Here is a 21552-nt window from a genome sequence, read left to right on the forward strand (position 1 = left end):
AGAAATACTTTGTTGCTTTATAAGAAAGCCCTCCGCAAAGCCAGAACAGCTTACTACTCATCACTGATTGAAGAAAATAAGAACAACCCCAGGTTTCTCTTCAGCTCTGTAGCCAGGCTGACAAAAAGTCAGAGCTTTTTTGAGCCAACCATCCCTTTAACGTTAACTAGTGATGACTTCATGAACTTCTTCACTAATAAAATTTTTATCATTAGAGAAAAAATTACCAATAATCATCCCACAGATGTAATATTATCTACAGCTACTCTTAGTTCCATTGATGTTAAGTTAGACTCTTTTTTTCCAATCGATCTTTCTGAGTTAACTTCAATAATTACTTCCTCCAAACCATCAACGTGTCTTTTAGACCCCATTCCTACAAAACTGCTCAAAGAAGTCCTGCCATTGATTAATTCTTCGATCTTATATATGATCAACCTATCTCTAATAATCGGCTATGTACCACAGGCCTTCAAGGTGGCTGCAGTTAAACCTTTACTCAAAAAGCATCTCTAGACCCAGCAGTCTTAGCTAATTATAGGCCAATCTCCAACCTTCCTTTATATCAAAAATCCTTGAAAGAGTAGTTGTCAAACAGCTAACAGATCATCTGCAGAGGAATGGTTTATTTGAAGAGTTTCAGTCAGGTTTCAGAGTTCATCACAGCACAGAAACAGCTTTAGTGAAGGTTACAAATGATCTTCTTATGGCCTCTGACAGTGGACTCATCTCTGTGCTTGTCCTTCTTGACCTTAGTGCAGCATTCGATACTGTTGACCATAATATCCTATTAGAGCGATTAGAACATGCTGTAGGTATTACAGGTATTGCACTGCAGTGGTTTGTATCATATCTATCTAATAGATTCCAATTTGTGCATGTAAATGGAGAGTTCTCTTCACACACTGAGGTTAATTATGGAGTTCCACAGGGTTCAGTGCTAGGACCAATTCTGTTTACATTATACATGCTTCCCCTAGGCAGCATCATTAGAAGACATAGCATACATTTTCACTGCTATGCAGATGACACCCAGCTCTATCTGTCCATGAAGCCAGATAACACACACCAATTAGTTAAACTGCAGGAATGTCTTAAAGACATAAAGACTTGGATGGCCGCTAACGTTCTGCTTCTTAACTCAGATAAAACTGAGGTCATTGTACTCGGCACTGAAAAGCTTAGAAATATGGTATCTAACCAGATTCTTACTCTGGATGGCATTACCTTGGCCTCCAGTAACACTGTGAGGAACCTTGGAGTCATTTTTGACCAGGATATGTCCTTCAACGCACATATTAAACAAATATGTAAGACTGCGTTCTTCCATTTGCGCAACATCTCTAAAATTAGAAATATCCTGTCTCAGAGTGACGCTGAAAAACTAGTTCATACATTTATTACTTCCAGGCTGGACTACTGCAATTCATTATTATCAGGATGTCCAAAAAACTCACTGAAAAGCCTTCAGTTAATCCAAAATGCTGCAGCAAGAGTACTGACAGGGACTAGAAAGAGAGAGCATATTTCTCCTGTTTTGGCTTCCCTTCATTGGCTTCCTGTTAAATCCAGAATTGAATTCAAAATCCTGCTCCTCACATACAAGGTCTTAAATAATCAGGCCCCATCTTATCTTAATGACCTTGTAGTACCATATCACCCTATTAGAGCACTTCGCTCTCGCTCTGCAGGCCTACTTGTTGTTCCTAGAGTATTTAAAAGTAGAATGGGAGGGAGAGCCTTCAGTTTTCAGGCCCCTCTTCTGTGGAACCAGCTTCCAGTTTGGATTCAGGAGACAGACACTATCTCTACTTTTAAGATTAGGCTTCAAACTTTCCTTTTTGCTAAAGCATATAGTTAGGGCTGGACCAGGTGACCCTGAATCCTCCCTTAGTTATGCTGCAATAGATGTAGGCTGCCGGGGATTCCCATGATGCATTGAGTTTTTCCTTTCCAGTCACCTTTCTCACTCACTATGTATTAACAGACCTCTCTGTATTGAATCGTATCTGTTATTAATCTCTGTCTCTCTTCCACAGCATGTCTTTCTCCTGTCTTCCTTCTCTCACCCCAACCGGTCGCAGCAGATGGCCCCGCCCCTCCCTGAGCCTGGTTCTGCCGGAGGTTTCTTCCTGTTAAAAGGGAGTTTTTCCTTCCCACTGTCGCCAAAGTGCTTGCTCATAGGGGGTCATATGATTGTTGGGCTTTTCTCTGTATCTATGAAGCGCCTTGAGGCGACATTTGTTGTGATTTGGCGCTATATAAATAAAATTGAATTGAATTGAATTGAATTCAATGACTAACAGAAAATGAGGAAAAGCTCTAAAAATATTTGTAGCACAAATGTGCTGCAAATATAATAATCAGTCGGTACCAAGTTGAATACGATTCTTATTCATGACTTGGTGAATCAAACAGATGCTGCTGTGTCAGAAAAGGCAGCCGTCATCACAGCTCCCTACAAGAAATCAGATAAATGACCCTGCAGTACAGCGAGGTACTGCTGTCATTGTTCTCATAATGGTAACTCTGAGCAGGGCGCCCGGGGGGAGACGTGCAGATCGGCTTTTTAAATGAGCCACATTTTTAGGAGGAATGGAGGAAGGCAGAGTAATCAGGCGGCTGTCAGAGTGACAGACGGAGGGATGAGCCAGGGGAGCTCGCTGACAGCAGCAGGAGCCACTTTCTGATAAGCACACAATTACATGAAGACAGACACGCGGCGCAGGACAGACGAAGGCGTCCACAGAGGGGGGCGGAGAGAACAGACTTTAATCAGCAGAAGAGAGCTGCAGCTTTTAGAGGCTCTAATCTTAGCTACATGTATCTACACAACATCTGCTCATAAAAACTTAAACATTAAATCTGATTCAAAGACTGTTCTGATTTTAATCATGCTAAAGTGACATGCCTGTGAATATGGTGATATGCATCAAATAAGCAAAACTGAGCAACAGTAAATTTTAAGAAACCAGAGGTCTGCAGTCTGATGTGTGAAGACCTGAAAGACATGCAAAGACTTGCTCTTGATTAGCGAGCAGACCCTGGCTGACGGGAGGCTGACCTCGTGGACGAACCTCGACTATTCCCTCTCTTCTTTCAGGAGATTCAGACAGGTCTGTCAACAGTATCCTTCACCCCTACCTCTGACCCCCACGCCTTTAACTCTCGCTCCCCTGTGACCTCTCTTCTTGGCTGATAGTGGAAGCCAACGGCACGAGTGCCAAACAAAGACACTATATGATGTCTTTGTTCAACCAGTAACAGTTTAATAATGTTCTCTACAGTCACTTCAGTTTTACAGGCTCGAAAGTAATTAAACATTTAATAATGTCTAAGAAAATTATGTAAATTTATTTGATTTAAAGAGTTTTATTCTGGACCACTTGCTTTAAATGTTTCATATTTATAGTGTCCACCAGGTGGCACTTTACACTTTTTACCTTTTCCTGCAAGTTTGCCAAGTTACTCACACAACAAGTGGGTCTCACTATTGATGATTGATATTGGACAATGGTGTGTGTGTCTGTGTGTCTGTGCGTGTCTGTGTGTGTGTGTGCGTGTCTGTGTGTGTGCCTGTGTGTGTTTCAGTCTCAAGTCTTCTCTCTTAGAAAGCCACTCTGTGTTTAAACTAAGGCCGTGATAATAAACACTGATAGCTTTTCAGTGCTTCAACAACACTGAAAACAAAATGGCTTTGGTTCTGGCTCAGGTAGTTTATGGTGGAGCAGTTATTTTGAAGAGGGCAACACTTTACAGCACGCAGGAGGCTCTGGGAGTGATCTTTTAGGGGGAAACAGGAGGTAGAAACAGAGCGTCTCCAACTCTGACCCATCTGAAGATGAGAGTGGAGATGGATGAAGGAGCAGCAGGATAGACTTTTCCATATTCTGGTCTCCCACAAAGACCAGAATATGGTTTGCAATGCTCTGCTATGTTCCAGCAGCCAGAGGTCTGATCCCTTGACCTACACGCTATGGAGGAAATCCTGCAGCTAATTGTGGCAAACGTGACAAAGAGACCCTCAATGCAAAATGTGGACACAGAAAACTCAGATGTGCAGGGCAGTGCTGCTGCAGTTTACCTGGAGGTGAAGGTGACAGAAGCCTGCACTGCTGAGGCAAAAAGAAGTAAAAGGTCCGACTGGAAAACTATAATGTCTGAGGAGCCAGAAAAGCTCGTATGATGCAGCAGGGACCTGCTGTCAAAGTTTGCTGAGGTACGCCGCTGCTCGTCCATGCTCGAAAAGTCAAAACCATAATCTGAAAGTGAACACTGAAGTCGATGGGACACAACGATGTGACAATGAGAAGACTCGCAGGTGCATTGGGATTAAACTTGTAGGTGTTCGAAGGAGATTTTACACAGACAAGTGAACAAAACGTTTGCTGCCCATGTAATCAATCGACTGACTGCACATTTTAGCGTGGACTAAGGGTTAGACAAATATTTAACATGTGAATGTGAGATTTGTCCTCCTGCAGCGACACTTGTGCAACAAATCTTTGTTTTCTTCTGCTAAAGCAAACATCTGCAGATGAACCCACCGATGAGAGGTTTAATGTCAGTCGCCTTTCAGGCGGCTTGATGAGCAGACAGAGAAACTCGACAGCCTTTGGAAAAAAAGCTGCTAAACCGGCTCTCACATGTTCCTGCACGGAGCTTCAGAAAGCATCTCAGATGAGTGTAAACTCACATTTTGGCCTGCTCATCTGCATATTTGAATGGATAATTGGCCAGTGTGGCTTTATAGCCCGTGTTCTTCACCATATTGTTCCATGTGACTAGTCGCTGGCCAATGGCTGTTCCCCGTGGCTCGAAGCCCTTGTAGGAAAAAAAAGATACCAGAAATAAAACAGCAGAAATTGACATGATTATGCTTGTAGAAATGTATTGTATTAAGGCAAACTGATCATTTTATTATCACACAGTTCTCAACACGCTCAGCCAATACAGGACGTTTAAGCCCAACACACATTTTTAGCGATTTAAAAATCAAATATATTCACTGATATTCCCCCAAAATCAAACCCTCAACTATTTCATCACAATATCTATGGAAATTTAGAAATTATTAGAAATAACGTGAATAACAGTCAAATTCATGTTTGCTTTTTTGTACTCCTGTTATGTTTGAGTTTAGTTTGCCAAAGCAAACTAAACTCAAACATAACAGGACAACATAGAACCGATCAGCCTGCATGAGTGCGTCTCTATATACAACATGAGTACCGCATTTTTCAGACCATAAGGCGCACCGGATTAGTCAGTCAGATAAGTCAAACTTTATTCAACTCATTCTTCTTGCTTCCTCCACTTCCGTAACATTGATTCATTAATGCTGAATTCTCTGCAGCTGCTCTGTTCCCATGTTGTTGCAGTATATGAATGACTAACCTCGTATTGTGGATGGATTATCTCAGTTGTTCTCCTGACTGAAGTTTGGTCCGTTTACAGCATCCTGCCATGTGATTGCATTTGTCTCTAACCATCGGGAACCCTCACGTTAACTTTTATCGAGTGGAAAAAAGTTGGCGTTCATCCTCCAGCTTCACTGTGCTAATGTTATGCTAACATAGCTGTGTAGCTAGCTACCACGTAGCACATCCTTATATACCAGCTAGCCCAACTTCAGTAACCCTACAAACGTCACTGCTGTTTAGTTTTCTGTCTTCATTTATGTTGTTAGTGACAGCAGAGCTGTACGTTTGAATGCTTCAGAAATCTCTCAGTCACAACATGCTACATCATGTTAAGTAACTAGCGAGCTAACTTCCTGCTAACTTCTAACTCTGTTAAATGTAATAAATTCCGTTTTCATGGATGTTAAACTCCATAGTTACACCTGGTAAAGCAGCAACGCTGATCATTTTATTAAAGATGAAAGAGTTTAGACAGTTTTTAACGCTCAGTGATGCTGCAGTGTTCGTTTGACTTTGGGACCTGAGCAGACGGAGTTTAGGACCCAGATTCCTCCGCGAGGCTCCTGACTACGGCAGCCATAATGCTCTGACAGTCCTCAAGCGGTGCGGCTTCGTAGCTTAGCAAAGTCACACTGAAGCATTTATGACAGATTTTTGAGCGCCGTGCACCACATAAAATCGGTTTGAGGTCAATAAGCACAACCAGAATTCATACATAAGGCGCACTGACGATTGCTGAGAAAATTAAAGGATTTTAAGTGTGCCTTATAGTGCGGAAAATACAGTACTACACACTGAAAAGAGGACGGCTACCATCATCTACAAAGGTGACCAATGAGTAGTGTACTCACGAGCAGTGGGTCGGAGAAATCCGGCAGGTCAGGCACAAGTATGCCCACCAGGGCACAGATCACAATAAGCACCGTGCACACACCCAGCACCACCACTGGGCAATCAGCTATTAGCTCAGCATAGCTGTGAAAAAGACACACAAAGAAGTTGACGACAAGACGTCCTTTGACAGTTGATTTCAAACAGCATGTGCCTCTGATTACATACAGAGTAGGAGAAACAAGAAAAAGCATCAAATTAGTCACTGAGGGAACAAACGGAGAAAACGAAAACATGTCTTCTCTTTAAGAGTTAGATTTTACTGTAGGTTAATGGATAAATGAGGACAGTTGCTAGTTACTGCAGGATAAGTGAAGCTCCCATCAATAAGTCGTGACTCACTGAGGAATGATGGCTCCAGTAGAACTGTGATGGATGGATGACAGAAATAAAGAAAGGAGGAGAAGTTTGAGCGTTTCTGGTCTTACCTTCTGGGAAATCGAAAAGGCATCGAAGGGCTGAAAACCAAAGAGAGGGAGATAAATCAGGTTTATATTTTGAAGTCAAAGCAACAACCAATCAAAAACATATTGGAGGAGACTTGAGAAAGAGTGGACATCTTTTCTCCATCATCTGCTGCTTATCTTTCTCCAGCAGGAGCGCGCAGCGTGGATACTGGACCGCTGAAGACATTAAAGCTGACATGGCTGTCAAAACCACTTTGTGCTGAGCGTCTCATAATTCTCTGCTCCTTTTTCAAACTTTGTTCTGATTTGACAGACAAGCAGGGATTTTCTTTCTAATATACACGAGCCACACGCCGACATCTAACGACTCGAGCGAGGTACCAGCATCTAAACTGCAGGCCGACACCGACCTGAAAACTTGTGCTCAAAATGATCCTGAATTTCTGGCTGATCCTGACACAAACGGACGTCAGCGTGAAGCTAAATAAAGCCTCAAATGTTCCTGATAACTGGTAATCAGCATTTTTTAAATTTCATTGAAGCCAAGTGAAGCCTAGTGTGCCATGTGCTCGATAAATCAGCACTCCAACACACACCAGGCCCTCGCGATACAGCGGGAAGTCTCGGATTACAACTTCCACACAAAGACATGTTATCACATTGTGAAATCAGGCTTCCTGTTGGTGGCTGACCCAAACACGCCCACAGACACATACGAGGCCTTCAGCTGCTCGGGATCTATCTGGAATCCTCGTCAGCTCCTCTTGGGAGCAGTGGGGGGAGCGTCCAGTATGCCGGAGAAGCAGCAAACGCGCCGGGTGGAAGGGAAGAGGAAGTGGCAGAATCAGATACGACCACCTGATCACAGTGGGGCTACAGGAGATTAATGATCAAGGCTAAAGCGGTTCACGGGAGACAGACACATGTCTGTGTGGAGAAAGCACAGCCAGAGTTGGAGATTTTAGCTTCCCAAAAACCTAAACTGAAGCTTTGCAGTTAGAAAAGGTGCAGGGTTGGTTTTTTTTGGATGAACATACACAGCTGAGTGAATAGTCTGAAGTCTGAACACTCAATAAATAAATGAATCACATGACATAAACCAGTAAACTGATACAGGTAAACGTCACAATATCAGAGCTGGTTTCAGCTGATATTTACCATGGCTGACACTTGCAGATGTCGATAAGGCCAAAACCGATATTACCGAAAGACACTAGGGGTGCAACGATACTCGTATCGATATTGAACTGTTCAATACAGTGCTTTCGGTTCGGTATGCATATGTATCGAACAATACAAAATTTTTAATTTATTTGATCAACTTTTCTTCTGACGATGCTGTCTGTGTTGAGAGCTCAGTGGATCTGCGCTCGACTACTCTGCCTAGGCTGCACTGTCGAGCGCAGATCCACTGAGCGCAGCGCAAGCTAGCAAGACAGAAGCTAAGCTCGTTGCAACATGGCAAATTGAACCTCCCCCACCCTCATTCAGATCTGGCGTTTGGAACTATTTTGGTCTTCATGTGACGTATGACCCTGAAGGTAAGCGCGTCATGGACTAAAGTAAAACAGTATGTTGGATGTGCCAGCAATGCTCAATTACATTGGTGGGAACTAGTGTGTTAGCGCAGTTAGCTCGTTAGCGCAGTTAGCTCGTTAGCGCAGTTAGCTCGTTAACGTGTTGGCCGTCCAGCCCCACGCACGGGGCGATCCGCGGTAGCTCGTTAACGGAGATTTGCCGTGTTGTGGCGTTAACGTCATTTCAGATTAACGCTGACAGTACTAGTGGGAACACAACGAATATGACTGCACATTTACTCCGACATCATCCTCGTGCAAAGACAAGTGGAAGCAGACAAAAACAACAAGCAGCACGCTACAAACTTTACCCGAGTCATTCAGACAGCCGTTAGCACATGATTCTCCTTATGGGGACCTGATATGTTTAATATGCTGCTGAGAATATAGCCCAGAAGAAGCGTATAGTAGAGCTTTTATTTTGAAAGAGACATTTCTCTGTAATAAACTCTCTTTTCCAAAGATGAGGGATTTCTCCATCAGATAGATTTATTATTTTATCCCTTTGTTGTTTCAGCAACATTAAATTTAAAAACTGTACGTTTGAGTTAAAATATATATTTACAATTTTAATAAATGACAAATTAAAAAAGCATGAACATTTTTTTGTATCGAAAAAATATCGAACCGTGACACCAAAGTATCGAACCGAACCAGGAATTTTGTGTATCGTTGCAAGACACGAAAATCAGTCGTTTTAAAAAAGCTGTTTATTGCACACTGATGCCAAATGAAGGCACATTCAGGCACAAGTTAAAATGATGACAAGTCGAGAGGACAGTGTCAGGACCGTGACTACATCAATGAGCAGAGTCCTTATTGGAGGCCAGAGGGACTGGATTAATAATAATAATTATTCTGCCAGAAAAGTCTCTGGAAAGATCAATGCAGGGCTTCATCCTGAAGCTTAAAGGACTGTAAATACATTTTTAGTGCATCATAGATTCACATCTTTACTGGAAGCTAAGTGGCCCTACTTTACTTGTCTAATGGTACAAAGAAACAGGAAGTTCAATTCAATTCAATTCAATTTTATTTATATAGCGCCAAATCACAACAAATGTCGCCTCAAGGCGCTTCATAGATACAGAGAAAAGCCCAACAATCATATGACCCCCTATGAGCAAGCACTTTGGCGACAGTGGGAAGGAAAAACTCCCTTTTAACAGGAAGAAACCTCCGGCAGAACCAGGCTCAGGGAGGGGCGGGGCCATCTGCTGCGACCGGTTGGGGTGAGAGAAGGAAGACAGGATAAAGACATGCTGTGGAAGAGAGACAGAGATTAATAACAGATATGATTCAATACAGAGAGGTCTGTTAATACATAGTGAGTGAGAAAGGTGACTGGAAAGGAAAAACTCAATGCATCATGGGAATCCCCGGGCAGCCTACATCTATTGCAGCATAACTAAGGGAGGATTCAGGGTCACCTGGTCCAGCCCTAACTATATGCTTTAGCAAAAAGGAAGGTTTTAAGCCTAATCTTAAAAGTAGAGATAGTGTCTGTCTCCTGAATCCAAACTGGAAGCTGGTTCCACAGAAGAGGGGCCTGAAAACTGAAGGCTCTCCCTCCCATTCTACTTTTAAATACTCTAGGAACAACAAGTAGGCCTGCAGAGCGAGAGCGAAGTGCTCTAATAGGGTGATATGGTACTACAAGGTCATTAAGATAAGATGGGGCCTGATTATTTAAGACCTTGTATGTGAGGAGCAGGATTTTGAATTCAATTCTGGATTTAACAGGAAGCCAATGAAGGGAAGCCAAAACAGGAGAAATATGCTCTCTCTTTCTAGTCCCTGTCAGTACTCTTGCTGCAGCATTTTGGATTAACTGAAGGCTTTTCAGTGAGTTTTTTGGACATCCTGATAATAATGAATTGCAGTAGTCCAGCCTGGAAGTAATAAATGCATGAACTAGTTTTTCAGCGTCACTCTGAGACAGGATATTTCTAATTTTAGAGATGTTGCGCAAATGGAAGAACGCAGTCTTACATATTTGTTTAATATGTGCGTTGAAGGACATATCCTGGTCAAAAATGACTCCAAGGTTCCTCACAGTGTTACTGGAGGCCAAGGTAATGCCATCCAGAGTAAGAATCTGGTTAGATACCATATTTCTAAGCTTTTCAGCGCCGAGTACAATGACCTCAGTTTTATCTGAGTTAAGAAGCAGAAAGTTAGTGGCCATCCAAGTCTTTATGTCTTTAAGACATTCCTGCAGTTTAACTAATTGGTGTGTGTTATCTGGCTTCATGGACAGATAGAGCTGGGTGTCATCTGCATAGCAGTGTAAATGTATGCTATGTCTTCTAATGATGCTGCCTAAGGGAAGCATGTATAATGTAAACAGAATTGGTCCTAGCACTGAACCCTGTGGAACTCCATAATTAACCTCAGTGTGTGAAGAGGACTCTCCATTTACATGCACAAATTGGAGTCTATTAGATAGATATGATACAAACCACTGCAGTGCAATACCTGTAATACCTACAGCATGTTCTAATCGCTCTAATAGGATATTATGGTCAACAGTATCGAATGCTGCACTAAGGTCAAGAAGGACAAGCACAGAGATGAGTCCACTGTCAGAGGCCATAAGAAGATCATTTGTAACCTTCAATAAAGCTGTTTCTGTGCTGTGATGAACTCTGAAACCTGACTGAAACTCTTCAAAAGTGTTTGAAGAGTGTGAAGTGAGTTCTGAGGTAATCTTGTGCAGCTAATCAAGTTGACAGCACTCTGATTTTAGCGACATGGCCCCATGATCCAAGCAGGGCGTCTGTCCCCCCCATCAAAGTCAGATAAGTCATAATGGGAACCACAAATGAACTAGTGGGACCAGTGAGGAGCTTTACTCCACAGGGTCGTAAGGAGGTTGTAAATCCGCTTTAAAGTCCCGCTGGGCCTTTTTATATGACAGCCAAATGTCAAGTGGCACAAGCTGAGAGCACAGTTTGCCAACACAGGTATGCACAGACACAAACAGGCCATCACTCACGCTCCTCTGGGGAAGGAAATGTTACAATGCAGTGCTCCGATGCTCCGGCTCCCTGCAAACAGCACACAGAGCCCACGGCATCGAGCCGGCCTCGACGCTCCTCAAATCCCAAACGGATCGAGCACGGATGAGTTGGAAGAGGTCCAATCCAGCGAGGCCTCACCGCTGCCTGTGTCACCACAGTGTTAACCAGGAAAAAGTCCACTCACAGATGGACCTGAGTGTTTTCATAGCATCAAGCCATTTGAAGCAATGGCTTTAAATTAGCTCATTGATCAAATTAAAATGTGTTTCCCTCCCTTTGCTCTCGTATATTAGAGACTTTTCCCCTTCAGAGCGACCTCTAACCCGGTTTAAACCAGCAGTACCTAATGAAAGCCACGTTTCTCCAGCCCTCCTTTGAACATGCAGCCGAGGGAAAACTCTGTATTGCTAATGTAATTCATTTCACTGGGCGCCGTCTCCTGGCTTTCCATGTATGGCCTTGAACTGCAGACCCCAGGACACAGATACGGCCCAAAATGGAGGAGTGGAGCTATCGGAAACACTTGGAGCAGATTCATAAACGCGCTGTCAGGCTGTCTATTTGTCTACTTAATGGTCTGAATTTTGGCCTGCAACGCTCCGATCTGAATTCATTTCAGCCCATTGGAAAGCTGCACAGCATACTTGGATGCTTTTAAAGAAGACCAGAGATGATGGATTCTTGATCTATGCAGCTCACAGCAATAATTTATGCCATTGTTATAAAACTGAAACTGGAGAGCTGGGGTCAACGTGATCGAGAACTGTAAAATGAACAGAAACCACCTAAATCCTTTGACCTGCCACATCAGGTTTCCTCCACGACTCTCTGGTCCCTCCTGCCGCCTTCCCTTTCCTCCTTTGCTTGCTGCCTGCTCTCTCTTTCCCTCTCCTCGCCCGTGTAACCTTTCACTGTTATTCTATTTACCAGAGGGAGAGTGTTTCTGGATCACTGGGCTAATTAATAAGGTAAACACAGACGGCCCGCCGCTCGCTCAGCGCGGCGCTGACAGAGAAGCAGCTGGGGACCGAGGCTTTCTCCACACCACGGCTCGGGCTCATCCCAGACGGAAGCAGACAATCGCGCGAGGAGGAGCATGGCGAAATCTTTTGGGGTTCATCCAAAACGGAGATCTTGGAGCGCACTGTAACAGATGTGAGGCGATTGCTGGCGTTAAGCTCTCAGGGCCACGTTTGTGCACTGCTGTTGTTGACATTTGTGCTCAAACTCGCTGCATTTCACCACCGGATAGGAAGTAGCAAAATAATAAGTAAAGGGGTTAAGAGTTCAGAGGACGGAGTTAACTGTCAACAGGCGGGTAGCTGAATATTTCACAAACATGGCCTTTAAGTCGGCGCAGGAACAATTAGTGTCAGCCATCAGGCTGCTGGGCCCGCCCTGCGCCTCGCTGGAACGCTGCACTCAATTAGAGGCTCGATCTAGCCGTGAAATCGGCCCCGGCTACCAGTGCTCCCACTCGAATGACATCATGAGACTAGCTGGGCAGAAAAACACCACACTGTGCCCGATAGCTCGGCCTAAAGAAGAATGCTGTGTCGAGCCTGGGATTACATTAACAACTGTAAACAGATACGAGGCTCAGAGGGCGTGAGGAATGGAAACTTTGTGACAGATAAATAATTGTAATGAGTGGAAATCAGCGCTTTAAGTCAGCCTGTATTTATATGCAAACACTCAAGTTCAGCTTTTAGCTCGGAAATGAGCGAGTGTGGAAATCAGCCCAGCAGCGTTGCAGTAAACAGATAATAAAATCCAAGACTGTAAACACTTGTGAAGCCGTTACTCACATACATCAGAGAAATACCAAACAAGAGCAGCCAACTGTGCGCCATAAAGTGGACGCTTTTACGTCTGCAAAGATCAGCAGGCAGACAGATAAGAAAGCAGGGAGGGAAAAGGCATCAGTGGTAACGCAGTGATTCATTGGGCATCATGTTTCTAACAGGCCTCCAATAAACACAGAAACAGGCCTGGGCTGTTTAAACTAAGTTTAGACTGAGGTCAGTCGGGGACACCCTCGTCTCATCACCGCATGGTGGAAACGCAACCAGGAAAGTGCAGCCACCACAGGACAAGCGCCGTTATGGACGCACTTACATGCAACAATAATAATAATAACAATAATAATAATAATAATTAGAATAATACTGATGTATACTTTATTGATCCCCGTGGGGAAATTGTTCTCTGCATCTAACTGAGTGAAGCAGTGATAAGAGTGTCAGTAAAAAAAAAAAAAAAAAAAAAATGGAAGAAACATCCTTCAACCATGTGGAAGGGTTTTATCCACCAGAGGGCGCTCTACGATACCTGTGGCCCGTTGGCAACATGAAGCATTGCTGTGGATTTGGCACATCCACAACAGCCAGCTGAGCATAACAGAGTTAGACAAAGCACAAACGAGTTGGTAAATATTTAAACAAATGTTTTGGAAATCTGTTTATGATTTGAGTGCCTGAAACAATAACAGAGCAAAAAATAGGGGTGGGCGACACAGCCTAAAAACCACACTGCGATACTCCAAGAAATCTGAAATAATATTTGTGATGATACAGCTGAAAATATAACAATTTATTGATGCACCTGGTTGAGCAGGTGAGCTTTTTACCAACAGCTGCTGCAGGCGCCTGGGCTGCAGCAGCATAGCGGTGTTAGCGGTGAGTAGATGCCAGTGGTCGTGGTCCAACAGTTAGTGCCAGACATTTCTGAAAGTTACCTTCAAAACACCTACATATGTTTTCATGTTTTTTCAGTTAAATGGATTCTGGTGGTGTGGGTTTAATTGTTGCCCTCTTGCTGATTCTGATCCTGAGGACTTTAAGCAGACGTCCGTGTTCACAGCTGCACGTGTGGATGCAGCATGACTGCGTCCACTGGTGAGCGTGGCCTTTTCTGCACCTGCCATTCCCTTGAATTCCTGGAGGTGAAATACGGGCGCACAAGAATTCCCAGCATACATGTGGGATTTAAGCACTGTGTAGTTAAGCTGTCAGTCAGTGCGACGTCTTTACTGTGGCTGCTCCTCATTCTGATCACTTTAACCTCACACCTGCACGCAGGCCTGGCTGTTGCACCGAGCTTCATATCCTACGTCATTATTGTCCTTCGGATTTTTTTTAATAAAAAGCAGAATCTGTCAATAGCTGGAGGGCAGAGCCAGGAGGAATCTGACCGTTTGAATCCACAAGTCCAACCTGCCAACTTTACACCGCTCAGTTGTCTGCAGCTGAGAGGGTCAGCGTGGTCAGTGAGACCAGCGGGCTTTCCCATTAGTCCTCCAGAGGTGGAACCAGTGCTCCCACCAGCATCTGCTGAGTATGGCTTACTGAATGAGTAGGCTGTTAATTTCTCAAACATGAGAAATTATAATGAATCTTCATCAAAACACTTTGTCGCTGTGCAGCTGGATAAACTACAGATGTAGTCCTTTCTGAAGCCTCTCGTTCACAGTGAGGAGAAGCTTTTTAAGGCAAACGAGTCATTAATCTGCTGTCGTTTAATAGAAAGGCTGGTACAAGAACCTCAACAGGAAAGAGGACAGGCAAAGGCAACACAGTTCAGCATCGTATTTTACTCCGGCTGCTGATGTAAAGACTCAAATCTGACCGCAGCATCGATAACTGGCAGCACGGCCAGGTTACTACACTGGTTTTCCAAGTGTATTAATAATTAAAGACACATTGCAAGGGACAGATTATGGTTTTCCCTTTTTTTATGTGCACACTTTTTAAGATGCAAACATTTAAAATAATGAGATAAATGTTAAAGTAATGAAATGGCTCCTGCTCTACATTTGGATCCATCAGCTGCAGCCAGTAAGAACAAAGTGAAGTGAGGAGGAGGAGGAGGAGGAGGAGCACGGCTCAGTAAGACCATTCAGAATGATGCAGACCTGCAGGTTGGAGAAACAGGCCCACCTTCATGACCCATGTGAATCGCTCTGACTCTTACCTGTGCCGACTCCTCCGCTGCCCCCTGAGAGGTGACCTTCTGCTGCCTCAGCAGCTTCGCTTTGACCTTTGATCTCATTCATTAACAGACAAGGTAGTGAAAGAAAAAAGGGTGATGTCGAGATCTTCTTTTTTTGTGGAGGTTCATTTGTCACTCTACACTGCTCTGCCTCTTCCATCATCACCTCACCGCACCATCAGTCTAGTTTCCCCTGTGCTTTTGTCGCCAGGCTTTTGTGTCCCGGCCGTCTGAGGACACGGCAGCTCCAGGGTCGCCGTTTGTTTGAGTGCCTCCTCTCAAGCATTCCTGTCTCCATCAATCACTCTTCTCGCTTCATCATTTCCTAACCATGGTCTGCTGGGGGGTGGGGGGGTTGCTCTCCTGGATCTCGTGTTGTTGGGAAGTGCAACGTGGCAAACAAGTGCTGTGGTTGTGTTCATGAGCTCTGTTTAGTCAAAGATGAGACTTGGAAACGTATTAACTCAAATGCTGCTCCTCGAGCTCCTTCACACAGAGACGCTGTATTTCTGCGAGTGTGCGTTCACATTAGGAGAGTGCTGCGACGCGGGGGGGGGGAGGAGGAGGGGGGAGGGAGTCTGGAAAATTCCAAGCAAAAGTTCAAAAATGCAGGAAACCTGAGCAAGAAAAGGGCTGTTCATCTGCACATGGTGTTGCTGCTTCAAACACTTTATGACGGAAAAAACAAGAGTAAGTCAACACATCTGGTTTGTATACTCGCACACGGGACACTCGCACACGGGACACTCGCACACAGGATCCATGTAAAATGGCCTGTGTTTGTATAGCGCTTTACTCAGTCCCTCAGTCCCTTTGGGGACCCCAAAGCTTTACACTACATTCAGTTACGCACACACACACACACCTGCCCTGGGGCGCACTGACAGAGGCGAGGGGTACACACGTATAATGTATGCCGAGGTATAAATGTATACATAGATATTTGTGTGACAACATCAGGAAGAAGGAACACGAGGAGCTTGAGAAATATCAAAAGCTGAGAGAGGATATGGTGAAGGTAACAGTGGTTGCCGTGGTAACAGCAACACCAGAGGTTATGACCCCTGAACTGGGAGACGGGCTCTGGGATGACATCACAGATGTCCGTCCTGCTCCCAGGACTCTGGTAGAGCCTGAAGACAAAGACCTAAATATCAGGTTTTGAATGATAATGATTTGCTTCTAATGTCATGCGTGCGTCTGTCCGGTATATGATGCCCAATTTGTCTTTGATTTGATTGATTAGCATTCAAATATCTCAATGAATACAGAACAAGGATCTACACAAAGCAAGAAAGCACGAGACAAGGCTAATCAAAAGGTTCTGGCTGGAGCATTTGCTTATTACGCCGACTCTTCATTTGTCTTTGTTCGTTCAAATCTTCAAATCGTCCCATCAAGTACATAAAATATATAATCAAACCTGTATCTTCCCATTTCTCAAATCGACTATCACTTTTATTCGGGATGACTTCAGGGTTGTAGGATCGCCACCGTATCAGTCTGGTTTGGTTTTCTCAGACCACATTAAAGCCCAAGATGTTTGTAGCGGTCCAGCTTGGATTCATGAAGCTGTGTGGTTCTGACGCTTATGAGCTGATATCTGGCATGCCAGCTCCTTCATTGTGCTGTGCAGGCCCAGTTACATATATGTCCTCCAAGGTTTTGATTTGTGCTGCCCTAAAGTAGTCTAATATTTGGCAGGAAGACCTCAGTCGGCCCCTTTATTCGTCACACGTCCACGTTACGTGAAACTGGACCTGTGTGATTGGCTACGTGAAGGTCTGAACTGTAATTCTAGCTCTAGGCCGCATTGATATTGTTTGAAACAATATAAATTATTCATATATAATTTGTAACCTGACACATTGTCAGACATGAAGTGCTAGAAAAGATCATTCAGGCTGTTGCAAATATATTCAATATTTCACCTGAAAATATGGCCTCTACCCTCGAGTGGGAAGGTCTGTTATGCTTTAGGCAAGCTAAGACTGTCCGTGAAGTTCAGCAGTTTGCATTTATGACCCTCCTCCCATTGGATGAAGAGCTAGAACTTTATGGTCCTACCATAACAGCATGTGTGTGTGTGTGTGTGCTGTCATTATACCAACATCTGCAGTAGGGCGGGGCCATATCATACCGTTCACAGGAACACCGGTATAATGTTGGGCAACAATAAGAAAATGAAATATGGTGATAGAATATGGGTAAAACGCGCATGCGCAGTGCCTTTGTTTTTGTACGCACATGCCGTTTTTAGCAGAAGGAGAAGAGTGAAAGTGGATCGTTGAATGAAACGGATGAACCTGAACTGGTTTGTAAAAATGCTGCAGCTTCTCAACAAATCACAACCGTTTAAATTGATGTTACTGATTCTTGTCTTAATATGAACTTGACAAACTCAACACTGCAGGAGCCATTGATGTAAGAACCTGCACAGATACACATTTTTAGTTGTGCTCGCACAGCTGCTGCCAGGTAAGTTTAAAGACAAGCACCCAGGGCAAAGGTGGGTCTGATTCACAGCTGCAGTGTTTAATGCTGATTAAAGAATTCGATGAACTACACGGACCACACGAGTCGCCTACAAAGCTGCAAGGTTTGTGAATGCATGTGTCATCTTAGATTTCTGTTAATAAACAAAGAACACCTCTGATCTGCTCGTCTGTACAAGAGTCACTACAGCAGATAGCTTCTAGGGCGGGGCCACATCATACCGCTCACGGTAACACCGGTGTAATGTGGGGCAACGACAAGAAAATGAAACATGGCGATAGAATATGGATAAAACGCACATGCGCAGTGCCTTTGTTTTCATACGCACACTAGTGATGGGATTTCCGGCTCTTTTTAGAGATCCGGCTCTTTCGGTTCGGCTCACTAAAAAGAGCCGGCTCTTTCGGCTCCGAACCGGCTCTTCAGGTTGTTTTGTTGCTTTAATTTATTTATTATTAACAATAATATAAAATTATGCACAAAAGGAATTACTAACATAAAAAAAGTGGTTTTATTTATATATGTTTATATATAAATATATGCGGTGGCCCCTAGAGACAAAACACGTACAAACTCCAAATCACACATTTCTAGCATGAACTGAACTTCCAAACAGAGCTACTAGATCACTTAAATTACACAATTGAAAGCATGTGTGTATTGTTTGCGTATTTATACACAAGCACTCATATATATTCAAATAATTTAAAAAAAAAAAGTTAATTTACCTGTTACTACCACAAACCAGATCTGGTCGTTGGTACTTGCTGGCTTGTGTAGCCACTAGGTAACAAAAGCTCAACACTGCGCCCTAGCATCCTGGAGAACTTCTGTTGTCTTTTGTACGTGTTTTGAGTTTTTACGTGCTTCGGAGTTTGTACGTGTTTTTACGTGCTTCGGAGTTTGTACGTGTTTTTACGTGCTTCGGAGTTTGTACGTGTTTTTACGTGCTTCGGAGTTTGTACGTGTTTTTACGTGCTTCGGAGTTTGTACATCTTTTTACGTGCTTCGGAGTTTGTACATCTTTTTACGTGCTTCGGAGTTTGTACATCTTTTTACGTGCTTCGGAGTTTGTATGTGATTTGAAGTTTGTATGTGCTTTGTCTCGAGGGGCCACCATAAATATACTTTTATTTATTCACTCCACATAAAATGTAATAAATAAATCATAATACAAAAATCAACTATTCACATTTCAAATTTTAACTATTTAAATTTTCAGCTTTTTCCTTTTACAAATTTAAAGTGAAACAACACAAAACACTGCAAACCACAACACAATTAAATATAAATTAAAATATGAAAACAAAAAGAAGATGCATATTCTCTGTCATATGGACCTGCATGAATAAACTTTCTGAATCCTTTATCATCTGCAACCGAAAATAGTTGTGGATGATTACTATACCTTTCTAATGTGACGTTGTTGTCCCTGGCTCTCTTGCTCTCTCTCTCCCTCTGTGTCTGTTCCTGTGCTACTGAGTGTAACTACCGCCCCTCCCCCCTCTTCCCAGCGTAAAGCACAAGGCTCGCGTGTGGAGTGAAGCGGAAAAAAGTGCGAGAGAGGGTGAGAGAAAAAAAAACAAAAACCACGTGACGGCTCACGATAAGGAGCCGGCTCGCGTCGTTCACGTCAAAGAGCCGGCTCTAAGAGCCATTTCGTTCGCGAACGACCCATCACTAACGCACACGGCAGAATGGCGGCGACGCAGAACGAGAAGAGTGAAAGTGGATCGTTGAGTGAAACAGATGAACCTGAACTGGTTTGTAAAAATGCTGCAGCTTCACTGGTGGAACTGGTTTAGCTTTACTGTCAGATACACAACAAAGCACTATTTTTGGTAGCGCATGCTAGCGGGCCGTCGTTATTACCGTGTTGTTTGGAAAATACGGCGCACTTAAAATCAATCCTTTGATTTTTCTGAAAGTCGACAGAGCCCCTTATAATCCCGTGTGCCTTATGTATGAACTCTGGTTGTGTTTACTGACCTCGAAACGATTTTATGTACACGGTGCTCGAAAATCTGTCAAATGTTTCAGTACGACTTTGCTAAGCTACGAAGCCGCACCACTTGATGGATTGTTGGAGCATTACGGCATCGTAGGCGGAGCCTCGCGGAGTGATACGTACTGTGCAAGGTAACTTGTGTAACTTTAATGCAGATAACAAACAGCTGCTTGTTTCAGTGAAAATACTTTGGTGGGTTTTTGCACTAATAAAGTTGTGGAGTTGTAAAGTATTTTGTCTCGTGTCAATTATATCGTCAGTTATATCGTTTTCACAAGTTTTCTCATGTGTATCGTGATAAATATTTTGGTCACATCGGCCTGCTCCACACTGAGGTTTACCGTGTACAGTCCTGATATGTCACACGTGTATCCTGGGATAAGCTTGTAGCGCCGCTGCAGTACAGAGAGGATTAGACACACAGGACGCCCGGAAATCTCGCCCATCCATCACAGAGCTTTCAGAAACGCCCCAGGAGCCACGAAATGCACACACATGCATACAGCCAAGTCTCATTTGAAATGGGTGTAACATGTACCACGGGCTGATAACTGAATATTGAGTGAATAAAACAAAGCCAAAAACAACCAACATAGTTACAACTGCACGATCCAGCTTCTTAGTTCTTGCACATGAAGGTTGAAAGGCTCATGTGAAGACTGAAGGCTGACACACAGTGTTCAAACAAAGAAAACACGATTCCCACAAACGCGCCTTATTTGGTGAGGCAGCTGACAGAGCTCGGGAACAGGCCACCACAAAGCCGTACAAACACTTGTTCTTCTTGATAATGTGCGAATCCTCATCAAGCCGACACCCTGAAATACCAAGAAAATGGATCAAACAGACCTCTGCTGGTTGAGGCTTGCAGCTGCCTGACAGAAAACACAGGAAGAGGGAAAAAGGAGGACAAAAAATGTGGAGAGTGATAAATTACCAATACTGCAAAGAAATAAATGCTGGACAGAGACGTTTGTTCCACTGAAGATAACTGAGAAATCAGCTGATAAATCAGCTGATAAAGCTCCAAATTGACACCCGATGAACTGGTCTGCACTTCACGCTCATGTTTTCCCATGTGTCATAGCAACCAAACCACCTGCAGCATACAAATACCACAAAATTCAAACTCGCTCCAGATTATAAAAGCTGACCTTTTCCGAGGCGGCGTCGGAGAGAGCGGGAGAGACAGACACGGGAATTTCTGCAGTCCTACCAGGCACGGCGCTCCGCCAAACCTGTGGCTGCCGTAAACAACAGGAGTGGTTGTGAAAGGAGTCGGTAAAGGAGGGAGCGGCACTCGGAGCACAAGAGGAGAGGTGAAATAGTCAGAGTGACCCTGGATGCTTGAGTGTCAGCGAGCTGCTGCTGTTGGGTCGTGGATGCAGAAGCAGCTCAGCTGAAGGCGCCCTGAAGCTACACGACCGTTCTCCCTCGTGATGACGGTTTCACTGCAGAGCGAGAACAACTGTAGTGTTGGCCCAAGTGTCCCAGCTTTGATTGGCAGCAATTATAACCTCAAAGATGATTGGTAGCTGTGAAGGACCGGAGCGTGCTGCAGGTGCAGTGCTGGTGCGACTGCTCCACCAGCTGCAGCCTCCTCCTACACGTACCTATGGAGACTTCTACAAACCTGGAGCAGCTGGTTGGATCACTAAGGCTACCTTCACACTGCAGGCGAAAGCACATCCGATCAGACTTTGCTGACCCTCTGCGACCCGTATCCGATCATGGTGT

The 21552-nt window shown here is 44.0% G+C and overlaps 1 protein-coding gene across 11 annotated transcripts in view; it reads right to left on the reverse strand.

Annotated features, from left to right (window-relative positions):
- The window catches only part of disp1 (dispatched homolog 1 (Drosophila)), a 114870-nt gene that overhangs the window by 9752 nt on the left and 83566 nt on the right, over positions 1–21552 (reverse strand). For all 11 annotated transcript variants that reach the window (XM_085132298.1, XM_085132296.1, XM_085132300.1 and 8 more), the window contains 3 exons: positions 6743–6772; positions 6275–6398; positions 4697–4824 (listed from right to left, as the gene is read on the reverse strand). In XM_085132298.1, the coding sequence (XP_084988424.1) occupies positions 4697–4824; positions 6275–6398; positions 6743–6772 (282 nt within the window). The remainder of the gene's footprint in view (positions 1–4696; positions 4825–6274; positions 6399–6742; positions 6773–21552) is intronic.

The sequence above is a fragment of the Neolamprologus multifasciatus genome, chromosome 15 (genome assembly GCF_963576455.1).
Source record: "Neolamprologus multifasciatus chromosome 15, fNeoMul1.2, whole genome shotgun sequence".
NCBI classification, from domain to species: domain Eukaryota; kingdom Metazoa; phylum Chordata; class Actinopteri; order Cichliformes; family Cichlidae; genus Neolamprologus; species Neolamprologus multifasciatus.